Source organism: Gopherus evgoodei, chromosome 2 (genome assembly GCF_007399415.2).
Source record: "Gopherus evgoodei ecotype Sinaloan lineage chromosome 2, rGopEvg1_v1.p, whole genome shotgun sequence".
NCBI lineage: Eukaryota > Metazoa > Chordata > Testudines > Testudinidae > Gopherus > Gopherus evgoodei.
Genome location: NC_044323.1, coordinates 203,395,866 through 203,416,968, shown reverse-complemented (window position 1 = coordinate 203,416,968; position 21,103 = coordinate 203,395,866). Strand labels below are relative to the sequence as shown.

At 40.9% G+C, this 21,103-nt stretch overlaps 1 protein-coding gene across 5 annotated transcripts; it reads left to right on the top strand.

Annotated features, from left to right (window-relative positions):
- Positions 1 to 4,359: 4,359 nt before the first annotated feature.
- Positions 4,360 to 20,735, top strand: SEH1L (SEH1 like nucleoporin). Of its 5 annotated transcripts, XM_030552705.1 has the most exons (10): positions 4,569 to 4,589; positions 7,246 to 7,296; positions 7,965 to 8,075; positions 9,194 to 9,340; positions 11,921 to 12,132; positions 14,206 to 14,304; positions 15,597 to 15,737; positions 16,067 to 16,224; positions 17,039 to 17,189; positions 20,508 to 20,735. In XM_030552705.1, exons 3-10 carry the CDS (start codon positions 8,013 to 8,015, stop codon positions 20,695 to 20,697), a joined length of 1,161 nt encoding a protein of 386 aa, XP_030408565.1. In that variant the 5' UTR covers positions 4,569 to 4,589; positions 7,246 to 7,296; positions 7,965 to 8,012; the 3' UTR covers positions 20,698 to 20,735. The 5 variants fall into 5 exon arrangements, with proteins under 5 accessions (XP_030408564.1, XP_030408563.1, XP_030408567.1 ...); XM_030552704.1 differs by lacking the exons at positions 7,965 to 8,075; positions 20,508 to 20,735 and adding an exon at positions 17,666 to 18,728 and having other exon boundaries at positions 4,360 to 4,589; XM_030552703.1 differs by lacking the exon at positions 7,965 to 8,075 and having other exon boundaries at positions 4,362 to 4,589.
- Positions 20,736 to 21,103: the final 368 nt, after the last annotated feature.

Sequence of the window (21,103 nt, the reverse complement as noted above, 5' to 3'; positions counted from 1 at the left end):
GTAAAAAGATCCAGTAACTGCCTCACCCTCATAATCTTTTAATCGGTATACAGGTCTTTGGCCCCTGGTTAAGGCTTCATCCACTATGAATATCTCATTGGTAAACGTCTGTTCATAACCTTTTTCAAAAGCGCCTTTGGTTTTAGATAGTCTCATGTGGTCACCTTTTCTAAAAGGGGGAACAATCTGTTTTATTTTAAACCGTTTTCCACACCTTCAGAGAATTTGAAGGGTTAACATCAATGGGTCTGGTACGTATAGTTCTGTGAAAGCTCTGGTTATAACTCTTTATAAAGTCAGGTAAGACGTCAATGTAGCGAAAGGTGTTATGGGCTGTAAAATATCTCCACATCCTAGTTTTTAAAGTTCTGTTAAATCGCTCCACAACCCCTGCTTTGACTTCATTATTAGTAACAAAATGGTGAACCCCATGCCGCTTTAACAATCCACTTAAAGGTTTGTTTAAAAATTCTTTCCCCCGATCAGTTTGTAATTTTTGAGGCACGCGACCTTCGCTGAAAATAGCTTTAAAGGCCTTGGATACCTCACCACTTGTCTTGTCTTTTAAGCCTTAGGCCCAGGCATATTTGGATAAAATGTCTATCGCTGTTAAGATGTACTTAAAGCCGCTGTTGTGTTTGGAGAACCGATGCATATCCACTAAATCTGCCTGCCACTGTGCATCCACATCTGAAACAATAGTCTTGTTTCTTTTAAAATGTATTTGAGCTGGTTTGTGTAAAGTGTAAGCATCCTGGTCTGAAAGCCAAGCTGTTACCTGTCTTCTATTTAAAGTTTTACTATGCTTTCTGGCCACTTGAAAAAGAGGGTTCACTCCACCAAAGCTCCCAGCTTCCCTGGGATTGTAATATATTTTCTTTTACAGAGACGTCGGTGTAGACATGACTGTTACTGGTACCGTCTTTTACTACTACAAGTATAAAAGGGGACACGCTCATATTGACACATTTAAATACATTTTATTAATTGCTGGTTTAACATGATCTTTTACAGCCGCCTGTAAAATGGACGCCATAACCGCTACCATAAGGGAGTCTGAGCTGATTCGATTCTTCACTTTTGTCATTTTCAGCTTGAGATCTCTCTCTCGAATGTGAGCAAAAACAGCGGATGCGCAAGTTCTTAAAGGCTTCTAGAAAGGCATCGTCGAGCTGCTGAAAAATTTTCAGAAAAAGAAACAGTGTAAGCACCCCAGCTGCTTGTTTTTAATTTAACCCCCCCCCCGGTTCCTAGCCTCATTACCCCCACCCCCTCCTCTACTGCCGTTTCTTAATCGTTAATTTACCTGAGCGCCATCTTTTCCATTTGCCTCGTCCACCGGTGACTCTCCCAAGTGGCGATCTGAGGGGATGGACAAAGAAAGGCCATCAGGCTCCTCAGGGTGCCTCACAAGGGTTTCGTGGTCGGGTTCAGACGTATCCATTAACTGGTTAGCCAAAGGGCTCCCCTCAGTCATTCCCTCCTCCTCCTCAGAACTGTCACTGGTGTAGTGCCTGCGCGACATAAGTATGGTGCTCAGGTCTAAAACAAAGTCCGAAGTTCTAATGGGGGTGGTAAAGGAGTCCATGTTTCCTCTCATCAGCCTTTCCACGCTTTCTAAAACACGTGTCCTTGGTAAGAAATGGCCTCCTCTGTTGGGCGCTGGTACTTATGGGGTATTGGTGCTGCACCTGGGTTGGAGGAGGGCCTTGGGAGGCGTTCTTAGAGGGGTCACCCAGATTGGTCAAAATCTCCTCTCGGGGTGGTCCTTTTGGGAGGAAACCCCTCCTGATTGGTAGAGGGTGGTGGGAGGAGTTGTTAGAGGGGTCACATGACCCACTTCTAGACGGGCTCACCCGCCCCCGGAAGTCACCCTGATTGGTCAAATCTCCTCTCGGGGTGGTCCTTTCGGGATGAAACTCCTCCTGATTGGTAGAGGATGGTGGGAGGAGTTCTTAGAGGGGTCACATGACCCACTTGTAGACAGGTCACCCACCCCAGAAGTCACCCTGATTGGTCAAATCTCCTCTCGGGGGTGGTCCTTTCGGGAGGAACCTCCTCCTGATTGGTAGAGGGTGGTAGGAGGAGTTCTTAGAGGGGTCACATCACCCACTTTGCTTCCGGTCATGTGGCCATCTTGACCCCGGAAGTAATACCCCCATAGGGTGGGACTTCTGGTGACAGGTGGGAGGGGCTGTAGGAGTCAAGAGGCGGGGTTAGGGTTTGATTGATGGTGTATAAGGTTTCACTTTATTATGATTATATTATCATCAATTTCAAAGTGACCAGTTTAGTACTGCTTAGGGAGTATGATCATTTTCTATCAGTGCTGAGGCGGGTTCCCAGCATCAAAACCATTGTTCCTAGTCTGTGCATCACAAATGCCATCTGAATTAACTAGTGTACCGGTAGAGTGCCATTTTTAACTGCAGCTAGAGATACACGTAGATTAGTTATGAGTCCATTTCTGTTTAACAATTCATTAACTAGGATCTTTCTATTTTGGGATTTAAGGGCCAGATCCTCAGCTGATGTAAACTGGCCTATCTCCAGACTCCATGGGCTGAGAATCTGGCCATAGGTCTTTAAAAATGTATGATATTGATATTCTGGACTTTAAAAGTTCATTATATTTTAAATAGGACAGAAATTATATATTCACTAGTTCTTTGAGATTTTTAAACCTTGATTAAATCACTGAATCATACAAGCGGCAAAAGAATGGATTGTTTGAGAGATGACTCACTCTGTATGACTGGAAACAATTCTGGAAAAAATGAAGCACTATTCTTTATAATCAACAGAGTATGGTACAAGAAAGTCATCTTTCATCAAAAAGCAAACAAAAAAAACCCGTTCAGAAACACTACCGTGAATTAGAGAACTTATAAGCAGCATTATCTCACAAAAAATGACTAACCAACAAATGTTTGAAAGAACCAATAAATAATTGAAATTTTATGATATAAAATGGCCATAAACATATTTTAAGGGAGGATACACTATTTTATTTCAGAGTAGCAATGACTGGATGGTCCTAGATGAGGGCATGGGTATTGTATCACTTTTTTCTGTAATATTATAAAGTAAAATCACTTTGTGTTTCAAATGCCTGTGGTTTTATTATACCATCCCAACAAATAATATGAATACAATTTTTAATTACAGCATTGAAAACACCAAGTGTGACCAACTTTACTTGCTTTCATGTATTTCATTCCTTTTACTTAATCTACTATAAATTAACCTCCAGAGTTTTTAAAAATGCTTGAAAGTAAGTAAAGTGCCTTCAATGGCATGTGATGGTTATACCCCTGCAAATCAGTCTGGTGTTCTTAAAGAGTGATTCTTGCAATGTAGCTCTCATTAGCTGCTCAATCATTTTGGGATCCAGTTCAAAATTATCTTATTGTTTTTCAAAACCCTCCACAAACTTGCTGCAATTAATTCCCACAGGCTTTGTGCCAAATTCCCCTTTGGAATAAGCAGACACAAATGAATTGACCTAATTTCTATGAGAATTATTTGCAAAACTTTTTCTGCCCAACCTCTTCTCCTGCATTCAGATTTGTAGTTTAAAGTATCTGAAAATATGTCGACACTTAAAGCACTACTGTGGCTCAGCAGCAGCACTGCAACTGCACTGCTGTAGCGCTTCAGTGTAGACACTCACTACAGCAACAAGAGGGGGTTCTCCTGTTGCTGCAGGTAATCCACCTCCCCAACAGCTGATGGCTAGCTTGATGTAAGACTTTTTCTATTGACCTACCACTGGCTATACCGGGGGTTAGGGTGGTTTTACAATGTCCCTCCAGGTGTGGATTTTTCACACTCGCGAGCAACGCAGCTGGGTTTTGGAATCGAAAACCCCTTCCATATCACTCCCCCCTCTAAGATTCCTGACCAATTTAACAGCACGCTACATATGCTAACAAGTTTGCTAGCATACATAGTGTGCTGTTAAACCCATATAAAGAGTGAACGCCCTCCCTAGCCTAGTTCTTCTTCTTTATGGAACACAGTGCAGCTCTAAGCCCCCCCCCGCCAGCACCCCACACCCGCTAAAAATCTCTTGCTGGCACTGCATACTGGAGCCTACCACCTTACGTGCACTCCTGGTTACAGCCCACAAAACGCTTAATTCCAAAGAAATGTGCTAGTCTCTACAAAGCCTCCTCCCTGTTTTCATACGGGAAAGGCTCACGCCAGAGAAGACCCGCGCAACCGCAGTAGGACGCGGCGCCACGCTGCGCTCGCGCAGATTCCCGAGCGCTAGGAAACAGCCTTCCCTGCGCTGCGCGTGACGCCTCGGGTCGCCCTCTGATGGAGCGCGAGGGACGCTCCCTAGTACGCACGCGCTCCGAGCAGATTCACGCGCGAGCCACCCTCGCTCTGTCCCGGGGCTGAGAGCGAGGCGCGGGGAAGCCGTAGGGGCGCGCTCGGAGGGAGGCGGAGCCGGTGGCTGCCCAGGCTGAGGGATGTTCGTGGCGCGCCCCATCGCGGCCGATCACCGCGACCTCATCCACGATGTCTCCTTCGACTTCCACGGGCGGCGCATGGCGACCTGCTCTAGCGACCAGAGCGTCAAGGTGCGGGGCCCCCACCGCCGTGTTCCGGCCGGGCGCCAGGACGTCCCAGCCGCTCAGTGCCGGGGAGGGCGGGAAGCGGGGCCCGGGGGCGCTGCAAGAGTTCTGTCTTTCTGTGGGGGAGGCCAGCCTCGGGCTCGGCCCGCTTTGCCCAGGGCGGCTGGGGTGACGCCCAGCTGCCCCGTGAGCCCGGCCCCAGGCCCAGCCGGACAGGGAGAGCTCCCTCGTCTCTGCCGCCCTGGGCCGGGCCTGCAGCTCCCCAAGCCCCGCGGCGGTCGCCGCCGGGAAGTGCCCAGCGTTGGGGTTTTGTTCGTCTCCTGGCAGGTCCCTCAGAACCACGGTGGGGGCGGCAGCCAGCAGCCTTTCACCCCTGCCACGTGTGTCGGGCACCAGCTAATAACTAGCGAGCCCGCAGTACCGGTCAGAGCCTCCAAGGGTACAGGTGTGAGAGTCTGCGAGCAAAAGAAACGTAGTGTCCGAGCACCTTACTGGGTTGTTACCAGCACAGTGAGGAGGAAGCCACAGTGAGGAAGGTCGGAGTGTTCTTATAATTAATAAGTAAACGTAGGAATTAACAACACATTAAAACTGAGAAATCAAACAGACGAGTCAGGAAATGCCAAATACTCAGAGTTCTCCTGCCCAGGTTTAACCCCAGTGCACTATGACGCTGTATTCTGCTTGTTGGTTTTCTACCTTGCCTTAGTATATTATAAATGATACATATTTTTATACATACCATAAAATATAAAAAGACTACTTTTTACACTTTGCAGAGAAAACAAGAATAGAAAATATTTTGCATGTGGTTATGTTCATATTGCTTTTTGGAACTGTCAACTTTTGGTATTTCCTGATTTGCAAATAGGTGGTTTTTCAGTCTTTCTTTTATATAGCTAACATTAACATATTGCATTTAACTTTATTCTTCTTAAAGAAAAGAAAATGTTAACAGGTTCCTGTTGAGGATTGATGTGACAGTAAACTTAACTTTTCTATATTGTTTGGAAGATTTAATTGCACTATGTAATTTAAAATTAAGTGGAGGTAACATACAATAATGAGTTAAATGTTCTATCATGTATTCCCAGACAAGTACTTTTGTAATTTCCACACTTCTAAAAATACTCAACTCTTTCATATTTAATTTGCTCTCTTCTGCCTCAGTGAGGATTAAATTAATGGGAAATGTATAGTATGAGTTGCTTTTAAGTTACGTAAAGTTAATGGAATGCTGGTCAAAGCCTTGAAGTCATATGTTTTTGCTGCTTTCCTGTAACTCAAAAAAAGCTTGACCAATTTACCTCAAACTTAAAAAAAACCCCCACCTTTGATCTGAGAACAAGTTTAACTTGTGCCTGAAGAAACGTGCTTTTGAAAGTTATGGGTGATTGTTAAAAGGGGGAAAATATACTTTAGAATATAAGATTTAGCTCTAGAGTTCATTGCGTGAACACTACAATATTACTTTCCATTTATAATAGTACCTTTTTATCAGAGAACCGTGAAAAGATTTACAGTCATTATGTATCACAGTGCTCCTGTAAATTACGTATTGGTAATTTGCTAGTCCTGTCTGCTTTACAAATAGGGTACAAATCTAGGAAATTGTTTGTAACTGTGGTTGTGCACTAAACTGATTACAACCAGGGTTGTATCAGAGGGCCATAAAGTGGGGCCTGGAGACAACATGATTTATGTAAGATGACAGAGTGAACGAGAGGAAGAGTTGGGAATAGAGTCCAGATCCAGTGTACTCATTTATCTGCACTAACCAGTAACTACCTCCATGGTTTATTTGAAAACACAGTAAAGGGTAAGGATTGTCTTTTTTTTTTTTTTTTTTTTTCATGTGGGGTAACTGAGGCAGAGAGAGGTTGTGATTATGTCCAAGATCATACTGAAGTTATAGGAGCGGGGAATAAGAAATTCAACCTTCAGCCTCATGTCCTGTTTACTAGCCCACAGTAGCCCACAAAGGGGGAGGAGTCATCAGTTGCATCAAAGTTTTAATCTTAAAAGTATTTTATTAAAAATGGTTGGGTTGCGTGTATATATACTGATATAATATTTGTTTAAAAACATCACTACATAAGAGTTGAAAAATTATTCACATAAACAAAGTTAAACTACAACTTTCAGCCACCAAAATGGGAATGCTGAGTTTTTACCATTTTAAAGTTTTGTTTCCAGTTATACAGTTATCTTTCTGCTCGGACATAGTGGAACATTCTGGATTTTTCTTTGCACAAAGTAGCCTTACAGTAATAACCTTTATAATATAATTTACACACATGTAGGCAGTCATAATTTCACATATTAGTTATTATAGGCTTTTACCTTGAGTGTAACAGGGTATGAAACGAAGATTTTTTTTGAAATTCTCATGCTATTTTCAGATTAAGATGAAGCAAGCAGGATATGTCCCTTTATTAATAAATTATTTTATACAAAAATAAATAAGGCGCCTGTTTTTCAAATGGCTTGCATGAGTTGACCTTACAGCCTAGTCCTGTAACTGCCTCTGTGTAGATGCAAGGGTATGTAGGGTTTTCAAGGGGAAAAGGTTGTGTGGATTGTGCCTCATACCTTTCATTTCTTGCAGGAAGAATAGGTTTAGATCAACGAAGTATATGATTGCATTTTGGTTTCTTAATAGGTTTGGGACAAAAGTGAAAATGGGGATTGGCATTGTACTGCCAGCTGGAAGGTAAGCATTATTATTTCAGTATAACTATGAATGGTTGTGCTAGGGACTCCCCAGTATTTTGTGAGTAAATAATTTTACTGAAGTATTTGCTGGCTTATATAGTTTTGTACAGTAGAAACTCCTGGATTATCATTTTGCTAATCTTGCAAATCCAATTATTCTCATTTTAAAAAGTCTATCAGTCTCACCCCACTTCTCAAAGTTTAAAGAGTAGGCTATAGTGAAGCTTTTTACTTAGACTTCATTACATTTACAGATTGTTTAGTAAATGTACAGTAACTTCAGTAGCCAGAACAGACAAAATACAATAGAGAGTTTTGGTCATTGTTGCTCAGACTTTGCAGTGTATCACTGGGATTATTTTCTAGTTTAGGGGTGGGCAAACTACAATCTGCGGGCTGGATCTGGCCCATTAGGGCTTTGGATCCAGCCCACAGAATTGCCATCCCTGTTGCGCAGCAGGGCTAAGGTAGTCTCCCTGCCTGCCCTGGACCCGTGCCGCACCTGGAAGCGTCTGGCACCATGTCTCTGCGGCCCCTGCAGGTGCAGAGGGCTCCGCTCCCCGCAGGTCCCATTGGTTGGGAATAGGGAACCGGGGCCAATGGGAGCTTTGTGGGAAATACCCACAGGCCAGTGCAGCATGCAGCGCCCTCTGTCCTCCTCCCCAGGGGTTGCAGGGACGTGGTGTTGGCTGCTTCTGGGAGTAGCACAGGGCCATGGCAGGCAGGGAGCCTGCCTTAGCCCCACTGTGTGCCGCTGCCATCTCGGAGCCGTTCAAGGTAAGCAGCACCGGGCCAGAGCCCGCACCCCAAGCCCCTCCTGCACCCCAGCCTGCTGCCCTGAGCCCCCACCCCCTGACGCACCCTGCACCCCTTCTGCATCCCAGCCCCCTCCTGCACCCTGCACTCCCTCCCATATGTCAACACCTTACCCCAGCTCTGCATGCAATTTCCCCACCCAGATGTGACCCTCAGGACAAAAAGGTTGCCCACCTCTGTTCTCGTCTCATTATGGGACATGAAAATGTAAGTGGCAAAAAGTCATTTTAATCGACTGTTATAGGTAGAGAGCTCTGTGGAGATACCAAATTTGTATCTGCGTCTGATCTGCAAAAATCGTCCATGGGTATCTGCAGATGTAAAGCAGATATCCATGGATTTGAAGGGGTCTAGTATTAGAACATAACTTTTCCATAATTTTTTCTGAGAAGAGCTTCTCAGTGAGGCCAATGTGCATAGTTACACAAGAGAACTGAGGTGGTCAATTTTAGAGTTGTTTTGCAGTTTGTATAACAGGAATTAGTGTATCGAAATCTTGTAATTCTAAAGTTGGAAATCCAGGTGAAGCTTTTGGAGTCTTTTCCTCTAGGAAAAGAAGTAGACAGACAGACTTGAAAAAGAGGATCAGGCAGGAAGGAAAATCAACTGTTTTCCATATGGACTTTGGAGAAGTATCCATGAAGCCGGAGATGATGGCAGCAGCATATATCAGTTTAAAATATAGCTTTAATTTCAATGTCAAGACCCATTTTTTAGCTTCTTAACCACTTCTCCAAATTTAGGGGTGCAGTAGTAATGTCTAAACTTGAGAAATAAACCCATATGCTATATTAGTTAACTTGTACTTGATCTTTCCAGTGATTATGGAATTTTGAACATGGTTTTCAATAAGTAATATAGCTGATGTAGAATTTGGAGCCTCATAAGTGAGGATTCATTTCAAAGTAGTACTTTAAAAGCCTTTTAGATTTGTTACAATTTGCTTTTACAGCTGTAATTCCTTGCCTCCCTAGAAAACTTGATACTACTTAAACATAAGATATTAACTTGAAATTTCCCATGATTCCAAGTGAAATATGCATTCTGCAGACTGCAAATTTTTTTTTTTAATTTCCCAGACACACAGTGGGTCCGTATGGCGTGTGACATGGGCTCATCCTGAGTTTGGACAGGTCCTGGCTTCCTGTTCTTTTGACAGAACTGCTGTAGTGTGGGAAGAAATAGTGGGAGAGTCGAATGATAAACTTCGAGGGCAGAGTCACTGGGTGAGATTTGAAATATTGTTAGTTTTGACACACACTTTAATTCTCCTATATTTTATGTCTCTTCTATTGATCAGTATTAAGGACCACAGATTTCAGCTGCTAAAACTCCAGAATTAAATAGAGGACCAAGGTGGATTTGATTTAAAAAATCACTATTCAGGAAGACTCGATTTAATCATGGATTTCTGCATAAAAGTATATTCTTTTTGGTTGTTATAACCTTAATGCATATTCTTCACAACTCAGAGAGAGATGAGACCCACACTGGGTCTCTCTTAACGGCCTGCTGCCATTATAGGTTTTCCCTTCTAGTGAGAGAATGGTATGGTAGATCTCAAATCAATGAAGGCTACACTCAGAAAGACCTCAAGACCTCTGGAATATGCTGCCCAAACAGTTTCACTTTTGTTTCTACTGCCTGTTGCTCCTTTCTGACATTTATCTCCAGACTTCTCCTTGTCCAGATCTATTCTGCCCCCAACGATCTTCTATTCATTGAACTTTTTGAAACTTTGCACTTTTAGAAAGAGGTAAAGGACTGACTCTGTGTACACAAATTTGCAGAGGGGCAATAGGGTTGAGGTCTGTTATTTCTCACCTTTATTTACTTGTTTATTTATTTACAGTTTTTGCTGTTAACAAGCATGTTATCTCTGGAGACACAAATCCACAGTTTGAGAACTGCAAAACTAAGCATCTCGGATATATTTTCTAGACTAAGCTGCATTGGGTAAATAGAAAGATTAACCTAAATAATCTATACAGAAGTCCCTGGAACCCCATAAGATTGAGGTCCCTAATCCATGAACTATTGGAACTCATTTACAAAACTTTTCTTTAACATTACATGAATATATTGTCTCATACTATAGAATTAGAATTTATAATCCCTATTCCATGATGAGATATCTTTGAGCTATAATGTATCTTAATTAAAACTATCTTTAGATGGGATTTTTTTGATAAAATGCTTTTAGAGGAAAAAACATTTAAATAAAAATCTGATTTATGTCTTTTTTAAATCATTGATTTTTATTCATCCTGTAGAGGAGTGAACTTGGCTAAATTAGAAATTGTTCATAACTGCAAGTTATGGTAACTTGGTGTGAGTTCTCTTTTCTTCAACCCATTTTCTAGTCTCAAGTAGAGCTAGAGAGAGTCCTTTTCCATGAAGCTTTTCTGTTAATATAAAATAATAGTTGTTTATTTGACAATTGCGCTTGTTAATTTAGGATTGTGCTTCGTCTAGGCTTGTTTTAAATGACTGGCATGGTTTTCAGCATGCAACTTGACAAATAGATGTCACTATTAAGAAGTATTTCCTAACATCAGACTAAACTGTTTCCTTTTCTCAACTTCATTATAGAGAATTTTGCAACATTTTTATATTATACATTTTACTTTGGTATCCCCTCTCCCTCTGTTCAAAAAATATCCACTGAGGAAAAAATGTACACCTCAAAATTCTAATGTTCTGTGTTGCACATTAGACCCTTCCGATGCAGCAGGAATCTCAGAATTATGTAGGACTGCTCCCACCTACCCCACACTCAATGCACCATGTAACAATAAGTATGGTATCCTTTATTTTGATATTCAGCTCATTTGAGGCTGCTACCAAATTTTAACGTGCAAAGATTTTGGTATTGAAAATATATAATTACACTAAATATGATGAGTAGGTGAAAAGTTAAAGGTTTGACTTCTGCGCAGAGGATACTTACAGCTTTTGGCACCCAAAAATAGGTGTGGAAGCTGATTTTGGTCGTCTTTTAGGGCACAGGAAACAGGCTTTGATACAGGTGAGGAAATGTATCTCTGTGTGCATGCACAATGTATCTCTGTGTACACGGATGCGCACTCTCACTTTTTTGGCTAGAGGGATGATTAGGGGGGAAGGGATTGAAATTTCTCATCCCAATAAACCTTAACAAATTTTCTGGCCCACTGTAGCTATCTGAAATTATCTTCAAGAACAAAGAAGTATATTATCTTGATGTTTCTTCTAAAATGATCAACAGTGAAATAGTTAACAATATTGATATTTGAAAGCATCATCATTAGGCCTCACAGTCAACATCGCAATTTATATGAACAGAGCATTTCACATATCTCAGACATATAGTTTCAAGATTGCTCAAAATTCAGGCAGTTCAAAATACTTGTCAGTGCACGTTTGTTCCAGATTTTCAAGATTGTTTCCAAACTTAGAGCTTGATGTTATTTGCTGGCCTACATACATCGTTTGTGCGCTGCTTTAACTATTTGGTTAGAAACTGGTTTTGGTAAACTTACCGAATCAAGCTATATGAATATTAACACTTTTATATGGACATAACTCTGCCCACAATAGATTGGACTAATTTAACTGTATGTGGTTCTTAACCAGTATAGTTACACTGGTGCTGAAAGTGTCTGTAGGCAAGCCTTTAGGGATTTTTAAGATGAAGCTCTAGACCCTGGAGCACTAGTACATGACAATTTATATGGCCGCATAACTGCACCATAAACTGGTGACTAAATAATTGAGGGAAGCTCAGAAGCATTTTTTTCTTCAATGATTACTGCTTTTACTTTCAGGTAAAAAGGACCACTCTGGTAGACAGTAGGACATCTGTTACAGATGTGAAGTTTGCTCCCAAGCATATGGGTCTTATGTTAGCAACCTGTTCAGCAGATGGAGTAGTGAGGATATATGAAGCTCCAGATGTTATGAATCTCAGTCAATGGTCACTACAGCATGAAATCTCATGTAAGCTAAGCTGCAGTTGCATTTCTTGGAATCCATCAAGGTAAGTTATAAAGCATCACTTAGACAGGTTTAAAGAATGAATGGAAGAAAAGTCCAAAGATTAGTTTGTCTAAAACTTATTATTAATGCAGTAAAAATCCAAAAGATTTTGTCAGGTCTAGAAGAAAACTTTACTAAAGACTTTGACCTAGTTTGGTTGGATCAAATCATTCATTTGAGAATGAATGATCATTCATTCATTCATCATTTGAGAATGAATGATAATTGTGGGGGTAGGGGAGTAGTGATGTCTACATTAAGCTTGCCTAACTTTGTTATAAAGGATTCTTGAGACCTTTCTTTGAGAAGCTCTCCTCTGTTGTTTTCAGCAGGCCTTTTGTTTCATGAAACAGCATTCAGATTTGCCTGAGAGGTGGTGTTAAATATTGTCATTTCCTTTCTGTCAGTTTTATATTCAGGAAAATGTTATTAGATTGCCCAAGTCACTGAACATTGTGAGGCCAGGCTGATGCCACTGCTAAAGCAGTAACGCATGCTGAACAGGGAATACCCAGTGACCTGTCAAAGTGGCCCTTGGGGAAGAAGAGGGGACTTAAAAGAGAGGTGGTCTGGACTCACTCTGTAAACCCTACATGGCCCCATGGGACAAGTGCTCTTCCATCTCTTGAGGAGGGATGGAGTGAGAGACAGGATGGTCCCTACAAGGCTACCCCTAGACCCAGTGCATGACACCAATCTCCTCTCTGGTGGGGAAACACTTGGGACAAGAGTTCCCGCAACACCAGGGATTGGGGCAGGAGGAGCCAGACAGGGCTACACTTGCTTGGATTTTTCACCTCTAGACTTGGTAACTCACCTCTTCTTTTGGGAAAATAGCCTTCTTCTGGAGCCAACTAATATGTTCAGCTGTGTAGCTCACATAGTAGTAATTGGTGCTTCAGTACTGAAGGTTCAGGTTCAGACACTCCTGATTCATTATGTGAGGTGGAAGTTGTTAAAATTACACGCAGTTTACTTTACCTTTTACTTTACTTAAAAACAAATTCAAAACCCTAAGATATTACACATCAAATTAGTAGTTAAAAATGTTATTTAGGTTGCAAAGACAAACACTTGCAAGTTAGGAAATGACTAGTTTATGATTACAACCCAAATTCTATCTCCATGTGTGTATGCATTAAATCAGAGGTGGGCAAACATCCGGCCTGAGGGACTGTCCTACCTAGCCCTTGAGCTCCCAGCCGGGGTGGCTAGCCCCCAGCCCCTCCCACGCTGCCAAGCGGGCAGCACTCTGGGTGGCGGGACTGCAAGCTCCTTCAGGGCAGTGCAGCAGCATGTCTGACTCTGGCCGAACGGTGCGGCTGCCAGACATACTTCTCTGAGCAGCATGGTAAGGGGGCCAGGGGATTGGATACGGGGCAGGGTGTCCTGGGAAGCACTCAGGGACAGGGAGTGAGGGGGTTGGATGGGGCGTAGGTTCAGGGGGGGCAGTCAGGGGATGGGGAACCGGGGGGGTTGGATAAGCGTGGGAGTCCTGGGGGCCTGTCGGGGGTGTGTGTGGTGATAGGGGTTGGGGCAGTCAAGGGACAAGGAGCAGGGGGGGTTGGATAGGGGGTGGGGTCCCAGGAGAGCAGTTAGGGTTGGAGGGGGTCCCAGGAGGTGGCTGTCAGGGGACAAGGAGGGGGGGAGGTTGGAGGGGTCAGGGGTTCTGAGGGAGATGGGAAGTGGGAGGGGTTGGGAGCCAGGCTGTTTGGGGGGGCACAGTCTTCCCTACTCGGCCCTCCATACAGTTTTGCAACCCCAATGTGGCCCTCAGGCCAAAAAGTTTGCCCACTGCTGAATTAGAATTGAATTGAATTGAGAGTCTTCAATTACATGCTGCTTTTTCCACAGGGCCCTAGTCTCATTCGCGGCAGAGGATGGTCATTCTAGGGACCAGAATTATGGTTGCACAGCCAGCTAAAAATCTACCATTTCTTAACTTTTGAGTGCTTGACTTTGAAATCTGATTAACATTTTTAATTTTTTAAATCCGTAATACTTAAAATAGTTTAACTTGTGTTACACATGATAGTAATTTGTAAATGTAATGGCACTTATTTTTCACTTGTAGCTCTCGAGCTCATTCTCCGATGATAGCTGTAGGAAGTGATGACAACAGTTCAAATACACTGGCGAAGGTTCAGATTTATGAATACAATGAAAATACCAGGTAAACTAAGGAATTAACCAGTACAGTAGAATTTCAGAGTTACGAATACCAGAGTTACGAACTGACCAGTCAACCACACCTGTTGTTTGGAACCAGAAGTACACAATCAGGCAGTAGTAGAAGAAAAAAAAAAAGCAAATACAGTACTGTTAAATGTAAACTAATAATAAAATGGAAAGCATTTTTCTTCTGCGTAGTAGAGTTTCAAAGCTGTATTAAGTTAATGTTCAGTTGTAAACTTTTGAAAAAATGACCAGAACGCTTTGTTCAGAGTTAGAACACAGTTTTGAATAGCCTCCATTCCCCAGGTGTTCATAACTCTGAGGTTGTACTGTATAATCTTTATAATGGGTTTAGAATGGCTATTTACTGGTTTATAACAACATGGGGATTAAATAATACTCACTATTGTGTATGGATAAAAGTACAAAATATACTTTTGAGTAATAAAACATGTACATTGTGAGAAGTGTGAAATGATGTATGAAATACTGCCTCATTGTAGTTGCTGCATATATTTTTATCATGGAACAGGTAGAAGGAGAAGAATCTCGGAACGTTGGCTGATGTTGCACATCATGATGTTGCACGTCATAAACCATATCTAGCGCTGCCATTCCGAACACAAAAACCCCATGAATGTCACTAGGATTTTCAAACAGAGATCTGAGGTCCCAATCCTGCAAAGATTTACTTAAGGTGCTTAAAGTTAAGCAGATACATAACTCTTAGCAGGATTGGGGCCAAGGTTGATACAAGTGATGATAGAAAATCCTGTGAATCATCAGCATTCTTTGAAATCCATTAAGAAAGCATTAGATTTGTTAAATTAATCTCTCTAGTAAGAAAATGCACAGATGTGAAACCTTAATTTTGCGATAAATTATTTAATTACGAGATCACATATTAGAATCCTGCCTCATTCAGTGTGCCTGTTGAATAGTGCATGAGGCAAGAGAATCCTGAGGATTCATACCTCATTCTGGGCCAGATTCTGTATGCAGTGACAGTAGAGCAAATGTAATATACTCTGATAAAGCAGAATTTGGCCCTAGTACAAAAGATGCTCATTATATAGCAAATGAGGCATACAGAAGCCAGTCGTTGAACACAGATTACACAAATTAAAATATATTAATTTGTAACTATAATGTTAATGATTCGTCTTTTTAATTTATATTTGATTGCTGGACCCTTCTCTGTACAATAAATCCCTCTGTCTACTCCATGTTTGCATCAGTGGCTATGTTGTCAGCACTCATCAAATGAGTAACCTGTCTGTTGCTCCTCAGGAAGTATGCAAAAGCAGAAACTCTTATGACAGTCACTGATCCTGTACATGATATTGCATTTGCTCCGAACCTGGGAAGATCCTTCCATATTTTAGCTGTAGCTACCAAAGATGTCCGAATTTTCACACTGAAACCTGTAAGGTGAGCTTTTGAACCGGATTTCTTAACATGAAAGCATATAGTTGTGTAGTCTTATGCTAATAATACTTAAGCCTATCCAGAAAGAGTTGCTCTTAGCAGTCTATTAAAGGCAAACAATGAACTAGCAAACAAAATTTTCTTTCAACTTCATTTGCTATTACTTGTTTGAGGAAAATATCATCACAAACCTTCTTGGAGAAAACAGCTCTCTTTTGTTGTTGCACATTCAAGACAATTAGTATTTTCTTTGGTCAGAATTAGTAACGTTTATCGTCTTAAAATACAGATGCATGTACTGTAGAATTTTTACCCGCTTTTTTTCTTAACAGGAAAGAATTGACTTCTTCTGGAGGACTAACAAAATTTGAAATTCAGATAGTAGCTCAGTTTGATAATCACAATTCCCAGGTCTGGCGAGTGAGCTGGAACATTACAGGCACAGTGCTTGCATCATCTGGTGATGATGGCTGTGTTAGACTATGGAAAGGTAAGAGTTCTGCAGGGCACACGTTAAGGTATTTTAGATTGCCTTGTCCAATGCTGAAAGATTAAAGATTGACCTGTGGGAAAACGTAATTGTTTCTGGAATGCAAATTTCTCTGAATTTGTTTGTGAACTGTAAGACTTTCTATTGCTGCATGCATTTGGAAAAGAAAAGAAAATATCTTATTTGCTAGACCTCCAGAGGACACTTGCTTTGTTTGATTTATAATACGATAATAGCCAACAGAACTTGTTTTCTGAATTGTTCGATTTGTTCTAACTAAAGTAGTAGACGTTAATGTGACCTTTTATCTCATGAACATGTCTGCTGCAGTCAGGAATAAATGAGATGTATACAAAACTCTAAAATATCCAAGTTAAAATTTTTGTAGCTGTCTTCTCCTGATGGAAGAAGAGTGAAAAATCTATATTCCCCAGATCCTGCTCAGGGAACAATACAGATACTTAATCTTTAACGTGTCCAACTAATACTTTGTAATTTTATCGGTACTAACATTTTTGTATGTCATTACTTAAAGGAAGGTTGAACTTTACCGCTTGTATTTTACTGATTTACTGAACAGTGAAGTTTTCAAGCTTAATTAAGAGGAAATTGAAAAAAATAGGGTGGGAAGAGAATGTCAAACAGTTAAAGAGCTAGATCCTCAGCTGTCTTAAATTAATATAGCTCCTCTGACTTCAGTCGTACTTCACCAACTTATACCAGCTGAAAATCTGGCCAAAATGTTGTAACCTTACCAAATGTTCTTGGAGATTAGGGATTGAAATAAAAACTAATTTTTTTGATGATTTTGCAGCTAATTACATGGACAACTGGAAGTGCACTGGTATACTGAAAGGTAATGGGAGTCCAGTCAATGGTAGTTCTCAGCAGGGAATGTTTAATGCTTCTCTAGGTTCAGCCAATACAAGCCTACAGAATTCATTAAATGGATCAGCTGCTGGCAGGTAGGCTAATTTATACATAGACTCTATAATTTTTTAATACACTATCTTTTGTGTACCTACTTCACTCTTAGTTTCACTCAATTCTGATGTCTCTTTTATGGTTAGTAGGTCTGGTAATAATGCTTATGTTTTTTATTATTGTACTAGTGGTTTTTCCTGTTATACTAACATTTTAAAAAGTGCTGACTAAATTCTTTAATTTTGCATTTGTAAGGCAATCATAGATTCCAGCATATAGCAGGTACCCTTTTTCAGGGCTCTGTGTACTCTGCAGCACAATGGGACCAGATTCCACAGCAGAATTTTCCAAATTCTGCAGCAAACATTTGATACTATCACTGTGAAATATCCTTCATTTCCATTCTTAGGCAAATGCAACTGTGGTTCATAATTCAAAATATTCATTCACATAAAATTCAGTGATTATTTTTATGGCGATTATTTTTGAGGATGGGTATCTTTCCTATGCTCTCCAGGTGGCCTGGCCCCACATCCCAAGCCTTGGCTCCCGTGATGTTGTCCAGGAGGCCCAGCTCAGAAGCTCCTTCCCTTGTGTGTGCTAGGGAAGGGGGAAGCTTGTAGCCGGCTTCAGCGGGTTATCTCCCTGATTTCCCAAGTGTCGGCTGCTACTCTGCTATCCTGGCAGCCCAGCTGGCCAGCCTGTGCTTCTGGCTCCTCCTTCTCTTGGCTGTAAGCTGAACTCCAGCTCTGGCCCTCAATGGAACAGTGCAGGGATCATGCACTATAATCTAAATAACTCTCCTTTGTGGGGAAAGCTAGAGAGCCAAGAGGCAGCTGCAGACCAAATTCCAGGAGGACAGGAAGACAAAAGTCAGCTGGTTGCAGCAAAAATGTTGAACTCCATATCATCTTGCAAAAATGCTGTGTTCTACAGCTGTGGAATTGTAGACTCCACAGGGCCCTGACTGTGATGGATGGGACAGTTTACACCTCTTAGAGCTGTTGTTTCAGGCTCTTGGCAGACTCGGGCAGCCACCACTCCATTGGTGTATGTTTCCAAGGTTATCGCCACAGTTCTAAGGACTAGAAACATACTTTTTAAAAAAGAGAAATGAAAGATTCTTGTTCACAATTCTGCAGCAGGGGTGAATTCCACTGTGACGTCTACGGCCATGGAATCTCTGACTATACTGGGTCCTGTCCTTTATGATAGAGCCTTACTGTGTGAGAAAGTATTTACCTATCTGTTTTGTTTTGTGACTACATTGGGTTGAAAGTTAGTGTAAAAATCATATCTATAATGTGCTTTAGTGGTTTTTAAGTTTAATAAAAACAAAGCATATATTAACTATTGACCAAATTGGATTGCTTTTAGACTGTCTCTAGGCCCTGACTTTCAATGCATTGTACATTTAAACAGCTAAGGGGCAGTTAAAGTATAATAAGATTTCAATCTTTGGAAAATCAAATTTATCAGAATAAGTACATCATACCACTTATGCTTTCCAAACTGTGGGTTAGTGATAAAAATAGTTTTGGAATGATTTGAAACATGAAAATAAATTACTAGAAAACCCACACTCAGTAGTGCTGTGTTGTTATTGTGCTGATAACCACATGTGCCTAGATTTGTGATGCATTTTCCCTTCTCCGTTTGTATTATGTCCTTTTTAACAGAAAACAGAGCTGATATCAACCTAACTGGAGTAACTTTGCTGTTTTGCTGCTTGTTGCATGCACACAGGAATGGAAAGAGAACTTCTTTTTCCCCTCCCCAACGCCGTTTGACCTCTCCCAAGACACCAGCAGCCTGATAACTACTAAACGCAATTCAAAAGGCCTTTCTAAAAATACACTGTATACCTTTTTGTACTAGCCATTGCAGTTTGACACTGTTGGAACTTTTGAAAGAGAGATAATTGGAGAGGGTTCTTGTTGAGACAGATTTCCACCACAAATAGGTCCGTCCGTCCATCCTGTCCCGTCCCCGTCCCCCCCCTCTCCCGAAAGCTCATGAAAATTACGGACTAGTGTATGGGTTAAGAGGATTTGTTGTCCTTAGCTGGGGTGTGAGGAGGGAAAAGACTGCTTAATGGCCATTAAAGTCAGCTAATTTTCATTGAAATTGTTTTGAGTGTTGATTTGTTTTACATTTTGCAGTGTTCAAATATATAATTGATTCCTAAACATTACAGCTTTGTAATTACTTTGTAATATACTGAAACTGTTAGTCTTAAAGGAATAAGAGAACAGTGTGATTTGACAACTGTACAGATAATAGCTTAATTTAGTGTAGCATTGCTTCATTTATAAATTGGAACTACTTCAAAGAAATGTTTTGTAAGTGCTGTCATACTTTCTTCAGGCTCACTAAAAATACTTTTTTCTGCTTCGTGTTTGTATGTTCCTGTGGTGTGATTCCAGAGAGTAATTATGATTCTCTCTGAGCACAACGTTTTGAAATTTACAGTAATGTAGGAAACATCTAAAGTCAAATTAACGTGCATCTTTAAATGTGGATTTTATTAATTACTTGGCCATGCATTCTGTAAATATTCTCAGAGCAAAAAACAAGCCAGATAATGTCTTCAAATATTTTAGTAGTTATATTAAAGTGCATAAATGTTACGGGTAAGTCATAATAGAAGTAGGCAAAAGAATGACATGAAATGGCATTCTCTAAGCATTGTGTTGATCAGAAATCTTTAGCTTGTTCTGAGGTTTCTAAAGAAATATGTAAATACATACAAAGATTGTATTTAATTGAAAAGAGTAATCCTTCCTTGTAAATGTATATTGTGATATCTAAGTATTGTAAAAACAATCTCATGTTTTTACATCTGTTCTAGAAACTTGCAGTAAAATTGATCAGAGTTGGATGCAAATGCAGCATGTGTACTTACATAATGTTCAATGTCTGCCTGGTGTTGCAAATGAAGTATTATTAAAGTCTCTGTTAATAAGTTGCATGAATTGTAGGAGAACCATGTGGATCAAAGATGTTGATAGCTGTGTTAGAAAATCCTTTTAATTTACAAAGTAACTTGTTTCTTTGTAAAATGAATATTAGGAATGTATTTACAATATTATTTTTTCTGAGGCTTTCAGTGGAAAAGAGTATACTTTTTTTTTTCTTTTAAAGAACAGTTTCCAGACTTGATCGATCCATCTTGTTTTGAATGAGTACCTTGATTTCTGCTGTTAAGTTTCATTGGTTTTGGCATGGATATACTAAAGCTTTTTTTTTTTTCCAGCATGTCTTTTCTCCCCTTTGGTTCTCCTTGTATTTACTACTCTTCTCTTTTTCTTCTGTTTCTGTTTTGTTTTGGTGTTTTGTTCCTGTCTTAATTGTTTCAGGTATTTCTTTCCCTCTCTGGATTCCCCACGGGCTGGATCGAGATGGTCCAGTTACGCCCAGCTCCTACCACCTCCTCCTCTGATAGAGCACTCTTGCGATGCTGACACTGCCAACCTCCAGTATCCTCACCCAAGCAGACGATATAGCTCTCAGCCTCTTAACCTTTTACCTGAGAATGAAGGGGTTTAATATACATACTCAAAATAAATCTGAAAGGGCCTTATTCAGATGCTTGTAAATGCTTCAGTTTTTGGTTGCTTTTATTTTTCAGTTTTCCTCCAAAAAATTTTAAAAGATCGGTTTTCTTACATGTTTTGCAAACACCGCATGGGGGGAGGGATAGGTCAGTGGTTTGAGCATTGGCCTGCTAAACTCAGGGTTGTGAGCTCAATCCTTGAGGGGGCCATTTAGGGATCTGGCGTGCACAGAAAAAAACCCACACCCTCAGGGACAGCACTTGGTCCTGCCAGTGAAGGCAGGGGACTGGACTCAATGACCTTTCAAGGTCCCTTCCAGTTCTATGAGATAGGTGTATCTCCATATATTTTTTTATATGTTTAGAACCTAATGGTTGTGCTTGTGCATCAAAGGGATA